Below are 8,382 nucleotides of genomic sequence, written 5' to 3'. Positions count from 1 at the left end.
GGGGGAGGGCAGGGCTTAGAGGACGACTACGGAATTGACACCACAGATACAAAGGTGTGATGGGGGGTTGGGATGGAGTGGTGGTATTGGGGGTAGCAGGGTTGGATTCAGGGGTGGGGGAGGGGTTGGTGAAGTGAGCCGCAATAGTAAGGATTGCAAGGGTGGTGGTGAGGGCGTGTATATGTGTGTATATGTGTGTATTTGTGTGTATATGTGTGTATATGTGTGTATTTGTGCACAAGTGGGTGTGTCAAGCAGAGGATATGACATCATGTCAAGCAGAGGATATGACACGTTGAATGAATATGACATCATGTCAAGTGAAGGGAAGTGGCCAGAACAAAAAAAGAAGCATAGAGAACAAGAGAATTATAAACCCAGGTTGTGTATGTGTGTGTGTTGTATGTTGCCCATACTGAGGTTCATTTTCATTTCATTTGGGGCACTTCTGACTCATGCACGCAACGAGCACCTTGTACACTCTCTGCTGTAGCCAGAGAGCTATAGCAGAGAGAGTGTGTGTGTGTGTGTGTGTGTGTGTGTGTACTTACCACAGCCTGGTACTTGCTGTGTTTGGGGTGACCTGAGGGCATGGCAGCTCTGGGTTCCTGCTCCTCTCCGATCTCATCGCTGGAGAAGAACTCACCCAGCTTCTGAACACTGGAGAACAATGACAAGAAATGTCCCCAAATTCAGCCAATTCAGTAAACGCTCAATGGAACGTTTTGTCAAGTATGAGTCATATGGATCTAAGGTGTTTAGACTGGATCCATGGGCCTACCAGAGTTATGTTGACTGTAACATCCCTGGTACAACCAAGGCTGCTAAATGATGTGTCATCTATGTACTGAGTCAGTTTAGTAGATTATATCTGAGTGGGTTTGTCTCTTTCTCTCTCCTAATTCTCGCCCGTGTCTCAACAGAAGAGAGAGGGGGAACATGGGTGTTGGACCAGGCGGCCCTGGGTTAGGGTCAGAGGTGTGTTTTTTTGCCATCAAAAATGAAAGTAAGATGGGTTAATAAAGACAAAGTTCCACTGTGAAGTGGATGGTAGAGGAGGTGTTAAAGTCAAACACAAGTCATGCGCAACACATTCGTAGAGACTTAGTATGGTAAAACTTAAGTGTACTTTCTAATAAGGCTGGACTCCCTCTCAATCCGGTCCTATAATTAGATGAAGTGGTAAACAGCTATAACTGATGGTGCATGGAGTCCTTAGACTGACCTGTGCCATAACTGCCTGTGTGCGTGAGGAATTCCGTGACAGGTTGATGACATGACTGAGTGGTTCTGAACCCTGGTCATCCAGGTCCCCTGTCCTGCATGTTTAAGATGTTTCCCTGCTCCAACACACCTGACTCGAGTGAATGCTCATTATCAGGCTTCTTCTGAGCTGGAATGACTGACCCAGGTGTGTTGGAGCAGGGAAACATCATAAACATGCAGGACAGCGGCCCTTGAGGACCAGGATTGGAGAACCCTGTTCTAGAACATGCAATCCTTAAGGACCAGGATTGACGACCACTAACCAAATTAAAATGGAGGCTCAACTAATCGTTTTTTACTGAGAAAGATAGAATCAATAAGGTACCTGGAAAACGGTGAGGCCTTCAACAAAGGAACTAGAGATAAGCTAACTTGATGGGAACTCGAAACCTTAATGAAAATTGATCTTATGTAATTCAGAGTCAGTCAGGGAGTCAGGTGGCTGAGTGGTGAGGGAATCGGGCTAGTAATCCGAAGGTTGCCAGTTCGATTCCCGGTCATGCCACATGACGTTGTGTCCTTGGGCAAGACACTTCACCCTACTTGCCTCGGGGGGAATGTCCCTGTACTTACTGTAAGTCGCTCTGGATAAGAGCGTCTGCTAAATGACTAAATGTAAATTCAGTTTGACATTCATCCACTATTCAGTCCCCTTGCAATGAATGTGTCTCTGTAGCAGTGCAGTGTGGGAGTTGTAGTTCCTGAAGTTGTAGTTCCTGACCTGACCAGGGCCTTGACAGTGGAGCGCACCACACTGGAGAGCAGGAAGAGAGGAGTGACCAGGATGTGGAACAGGGACAGGGAGGCGAAGGCCACGGCCGGGGACAGATCCTGCTCCTCCTTCTCTGAGATGTGGACATGCACCACAAACGTCTGCAGGGACACAGGAGGAAGAATGAGGAGAGCACATCCTGAAGCACATCCTGAAGCACATCCTGAAGCACATCCTGAAGCACATCCTGAAGCACATCCTGAAGCAAACAGAACTTGGTTGATGTTATCACTATGTTAAACACTTTATAAGAACAGCACTGTTTAAGGCTTCTAAAGGGATTAAATTAGATATGTTTTCAACCGAGTACCCCACGACATAACAGCCAGCATGGAGTGTATTTTTAGCAGCAGCGTGGTGGTTGAAATATGATGCTCTTCCCTGAACAATGGGTAAAGAACTAAAGTGTGTGTGTGTGTGTGTGTGCAGAGAAACAGGTATAGCATTGCCTTGCTTGCTGAATGTGAAACTCACTGTCAGTACTGCCGCAATAGGTATGGCCGCATTCATGAATACTAAAATGGAGAGAGAACACATACAATGTTAATAATAATACACAGTAGAGACATGGGAGAAAATACCATGTGTTCAGGTCATTAAAAAAGCAAAACAACGTTGGTTGTGTTCCTGATAGAAGGATGTTTTGCTCCTCTTGATACGTGCTGCTGTAGTTTGGCAGCGTCGTACAGTACTATCTTTAAGTCCTCGCTTCATGGTACTTCTTGAAGCATTTGCTCTCTAGGACTGAACTAGGGCCCTCGGGTAGCTATGGTACCCACAGTCTGTGGCCTGGTGACATCATTCATCATTCATCACATCATCTCTGACCTACAGCTTATCCACACAGCTGTCCATGCACTGTCTTCAAGCCCTTTATCCAACAGGCATATCACAGCACATTGCTAAAAATATGACATGTTAAATCAGGTTATTGTGTTCTCTATTCCGACTGTGACTCAACTACTAGATACTACTGTGATACTGGGACAGAGGGATCCATTACCCCCCATGTGTCAGGGGGGGGGTGGGCATCACAGCTCTCGGCCTCTGATGTCAATATGAAGTCGGTACACATGCTGCCAAAGAAGAAGAATCTGTAATTATCTGTCATTACATATTTAGGCAAACAACCTTGGACTTCCTGTCTGAACCAACCCTACTACTTAAAGGCTGTGTGCTTGAAACAGGAAGGAGCCATACTGGATATGGAGGTGTAGTGAAACAGGAAGGAGCCGTACTGGATATGGAGGTGTAGAAAGCAAAGTTCTTGAGGCTGGTGAGCTCCTTGTCTCGGGTGTCCTCCACACTGCGACAGAAGATATTCTCCCAGGCGTACAGCTTCAGCAGCTTGATGCCTCTCAGCAGCTCGTTGGTCTTTTTCAGACGTTCGCTGGAGTATTCCTGCAAGCAGAGAGAGGAGCGTTGGAGCGGTTACCAGCTGCAAGAGAGCCTCCAGCCTTAGAGGGGAGGAACATTGATTGCTAGAACAAGAGGACATCATTATGGTGTGTAATTATGAGGGATTCAGGATGACCCCAGCAGGAGTGGGGTGACTTGAGTGGTCTAAGTCACATCTGCTCCATGGAAACAGATAATGACACCTGGCTAGATTTCTCTTTGTCTGTGTTCTGGAAATTCCCGGATAAGAGACATCAAAGGACGGGTATGGGACTAGACAGATTGGGACTGAATCAAGAGTTTTTGTTTGGATAAAATCTTATTATGGAAACAAATAATGTTTTGTCCAGCTTTACAGAATGCTTGTGTGTAGGTGTGTGTGTGTGTGTGTGTTTGTGAGTGCACGCATACAGACATGGATGTCTGTGTGTTAGTGTGTGAAAAATCACCAGTGAATCAGCAGTCTCATTACATCCCCATTATTACCTCGTTCCCTCCAGCTAAGGAAAAGGAATCAATATTTACCAACTGTGTTTGTGAAGATGGCCGAGCGGTCTCCCTGCTCCAGTGCCACTGTGACTCTGAGGACGCAGACTTCTCACAGGCGAGGTTTGTGTAACACTTCAAATGTCATGTGAGCAAACCTCTGAAAGGGGTTTCCTGTTTTAGTAGTAAGTAGTAGCTGTCCTGAGCAGCAGATAGGGGTGGTGTTTGAGGTGAACAAATCAAACACACATTAGAGAAAGGCTACAAAGTAAAGGCTAAGCAAAGCCCTTCAACCTGAGGTGGAACCTGAGGTGGAACCTGAGGTGGAACCTGTGGTGGAACCTGAGGTGGAACCTGTGGTGGAACCTGTGGTGGAACCTGAGGTGGAACCTGAGGTGGAACCTGAGGTGGAACCTGAGGTGGAACCTGTGGTGGAACCTGAGGTGGAACCTGTGGTGGAACCTGTGGTGGAACCTGAGGTGGAACCTGAGGTGGAACCTGAGACTAGCACCAACAGCCACTGTGTCTCACCAGAGTGCTCTTCTGGGCCTGGGACAGTCTGGTGGCCACAAAGTACTGGACCGGGGCCAAGACTGCGATGACTGTGGCCCCGATCAGGGCACTGATCCCCAGCAGGTAGTAGAGCAGAATCACCCCCAGAATGATCTAGAACCAGAGAGGGGGAGGGGCAGGGGAGGGGGGATGTTAAAGACACACTGAGACACAGCTGTTGATCAGTATGCTAAGCCAGCCCCTGAGGGCTCAGACGCAATAATATAAACAGAGAATCAATGGTGGTGTTGGGTCACCTTTTCAGCATTAATTTACTCCAGGCTGTTTTTTAATTCCTCTAATTACAGAACTAGATTGAGACGGAGAGAGGACACTTATTAGGTAGTTTACCATCTAAGTCTCGAAAAAATAATTGACACGAGTGTTGGGAAATCCGTCCTCTCCCATAATCTCCACAGTGTAACTCTCATCATTACCCCCCTGCTCGGTCTGTCTGTCCCTGCTGTAATAGAGATGTGATACAGAGATGGATGAGTCCTGACTCTCCACATGGCCTTGACTCCAGGAGGCAGGCCATGTGGAGGCAGGCCATGTGGAGGCAGGCCATGTGGAGGCAGGCCATGTGGAGGCAGGCCATGTCGAGGCAGGCCATGTGGAGGCAGGCCATGTGGAGGCAGGCCATGTGGAGGCAGGCCATGTGGAGGCAGGCCATGTCGAGGCAGGCCATGTGGAGGCAGGCCATGTGGAGGCAGGCCATGTGGAGGCAGGCCATGTGGAGGCAGGCCATGTGAAAAAGATGTGGTTTTCACACGACGCGCGATTCATTTGTCTTCCGTTTGGCAAGGGGACATGAGTGAAGGGTTGCTTTCCTCGACATGAGTGGGAATGAGTCTGTAATCCTGCCCCTCAGTGGTGCGTGCGTGTGCGTGTGTGTGAGAGAGAGAGTAGAAAGATTAAGAGAGAAAAAGAGAGAGAGATGTGTGGGGGAGATACTGATGCATATATTTCAGATAAAATGGAAGGGTTCTGAATGACCCCACCCCTTTGAATCCTTGGGGAGTGTGGGGTGGGGGGGGGGGTGTGAGCTGGGGGGTGGGGGGGGTGAGGTGGGGGTGAGGTGTGAGGTGGGGGTGTGAGGTGGGTTACAATGCACGTACGTTTTGTGTAACAAGGACCATATCTGAGGCAGTCTTGAACAGCGGGGACAAGATCCCTCAGAGTTGGGGAAAAGTAACAGGAAGTGACCAGTGAGGCAGGCAGACAGATGGAACTAAGGGAGAATACTAATGAGGCTGCGCTTCAGCGGGGCATGAGGCCAGCCTGGCAGGGTGTCTGAGGTGTCTGCTGGTCGCCTACATTCAGGATTAAATACTGCTCAGTCAATAATGCATCTTCACATGAGGCGGCTGGGATCCTAACCATGACAGGTTTTTCCCAGCATTTGTTTAGAGAAGGAGGACCTTTAATTTCCTGTCAGGCACATTTTCTCTTCTTTCTATTTTACATCTATTTTTCTATGATCAAAGGCAAATTTACAGAGAATATTGTTCTCAATATAAACAAGCGATCAGTGTCTCCTTTATGTGAAAGGGAGAGAGAAGCAGATTGACATGAGGAGAGGGAATCTAAAATCTCTAAAGAGAAATCAGAGACAGCATGTTGAGACCCACTACAGGCGAGGAAGACACATGATCCATGATGGAAAAACCACCTCAAGTGTTAAAATCACATCAGTTACCCTCTAATCTAGATGGCTATACAAATTCTGTATTCTTTGTAGACCCTGTCTTTCCTGTGAGGATTCTAAACTGGATATCATGATTCTGTGTTTCATGTATTTCCAGTGTATACGGTATGCTGCTACTAGATAAGAGGGAACATTTCATTCCAATGAAATGACCTTGAATTAAAGAACGCTGAGAAATTTAATTAGAAAGGCAGAAGGAATGAATCACCAATACTGAATAGAATATTACATTGGCAAGACTGAGACTCAGACAAATTTATCTTCTAAGACCTCCAGTTCCACACTGTCTCTAAAAGACCAAAACCTGCCTGTCTTTAGATTTGGGCCTTCTGAGTAGTTTTTGTATGTATCATTTAATTGAATAATAATTGCTAGTATTGTAAAGATGGTGGGGGAGAGGAGAGGAGGTGATGGTAGGTGGGGGAGAGGAGAGGAGGTGATGGTAGGTGGGGGAGGGGAGAGGAGGTGGTGGTAGGTGGGGGAGAGGAGAGGAGGTGATGGTAGGTGGGGGAGGGGAGAGGAGGTGATGGTAGGTGGGGGAGAGGAGAGGAGGTGATGGTAGGTGGGGGAGGGGAGAGGAGGTGATGGTAGGTGGTGGAGGGGAGAGGAAGTGAAGGTAGGTGGGGGAGGGGAGAGGAGGTGATGGTAGGTGGGGGAGGGGAGAGGAGGTGATGGTAGGTGGTGGAGGGGAGAGGAGGTGAAGGTAGGTGGGGGAGGGGAGAGGAGAGGAGGTGAAGGTAGGTGGGGGAGGGGAGAGGAGGTGAAGGTACGTGGGGGAGGGGAGAGGAGGTGAAGGTAGGTGGGGGAGGGGAGAGGAGGTGAAGGTAGGTGGGGGAGGGGAGAGGAGGTGAAGGTAGGTGGGGGAGGGGAGAGGAGAGGAGGTGAAGGTAGGTGGGGGAGGTGAGAGGAGAGAAGAGAAGAAAAGAGAGGACTGAAGAGAAGAGAGCCGCAGGTGTCCCCAGGTGTCCGCAGGTGTCACCTGCACAGGCATGGCCCACAGGTTAGGGCACAGGAAGAAGAACCACATCAGCTGGTTGGTATCTATGGCGACCAGGTTGCAGATCTGCGCTACGGTGAGCTCCCCCATAGACATGTTGGAGGTGCACAGACGCATGATCTTGTTGTAGATCTTAGTCTGGAGGACGACAGGAAGAGGAAGAGGAAGACAGGAAGAGGATGACAGGAAGAGGAAAACAGGAAGAGGACGACAGGAAGAGGACGACAGGAAGAGGAAAACAGGAAGAGGAACAGGAACACAGGAAGTGGAAGAGGAACATGGGAAATGTAAGTTATTCAAGAAATGTCAAATCTCTGTCTGTCTTTATCAATCCATCCATCTATCCATCTATCCACACACAAATATCTGTCCCCCCCCCCCCACCTGGATGGCTCCTCGCAGGTTGATTCCTGTCTCGATGGCCACGTAGTAGGAGGCCTGGAGGAAGGTCCTCTGTAGGATCAGGGCGAAGAACAGCAGCACTGCCAGGACGTAGGCGTTCGCCAGGAACTCCTGAGACGAGATGAAGTCGATCCCAAGCAGCCTCACCTGGAACCACAGAGCGACACAGCTGCTCAGCGTCACGCACATGACCCCAGCGCCGAGGGCACACACTGTCTGGCTCAACCATCTGAAGGGTAGGGGTTGGACCCAGGGGACATTAAAGGCAGTGACACATAGGAACAGCTGTTCATACTTGTTTGATTCCCAAAATATTATTGGGTTTCTTTGTCATTTTATATGCAAATGGATTTATAATTCAAAGGGAAATGTCACACACACGCACTCAAACACACACCACCACAATCAATTCCTTTCATTCCAATTGTTTCCTTTATCCAATCTATTTTTGATTGTCGCCAGTCTCTTCAGCGCTGGTATTCATAGCTTGATATCTCACTTTAATCATTAATGTTGTCTGCTGGGGGCTGTTTTAATCTGTCCTCATGGGTGAGCCACAATCAGAGAGCACACCTTGTAAAGACAAAGGTGTCCAAACTTTCCAAATGATTTGATATTCCATTACGTAGCGTTGAGACTTCCAAATATAATGAAAAACTTATTCTGCCAGTGAGCCAGTAGATGACTGTATGCTCTGAGGGGAAGGTGAGAATCTCAGACACGCTGCAGGACATTGGACTCCTTAATACTTGACAGGGTCACCTCTGAAGAACTGTACATCACCAGTCAGATCACAAGGAG

The 8,382-nt window shown here is 48.3% G+C and overlaps 1 protein-coding gene across 1 annotated transcript; it reads right to left on the bottom strand.

Moving 5' to 3' along the window:
• Positions 1-551: 551 nt before the first annotated feature.
• Positions 552-7,728, bottom strand: LOC134016230 (ATP-binding cassette sub-family C member 8-like; the record flags this gene model as incomplete). Its single annotated transcript, XM_062455623.1, has 7 exons — positions 552-660; positions 1,988-2,139; positions 2,513-2,553; positions 3,277-3,439; positions 4,454-4,588; positions 7,162-7,317; positions 7,564-7,728. Coding segments are annotated over 7 exons (921 nt in total), but the record flags the coding sequence as incomplete, so codon positions are not given.
• Positions 7,729-8,382: the final 654 nt, after the last annotated feature.

Source organism: Osmerus eperlanus, unplaced genomic scaffold, assembly GCF_963692335.1.
Source record: "Osmerus eperlanus unplaced genomic scaffold, fOsmEpe2.1 SCAFFOLD_898, whole genome shotgun sequence".
NCBI lineage: Eukaryota > Metazoa > Chordata > Actinopteri > Osmeriformes > Osmeridae > Osmerus > Osmerus eperlanus.
This window is presented reverse-complemented; position numbering and strand designations above follow the sequence as displayed.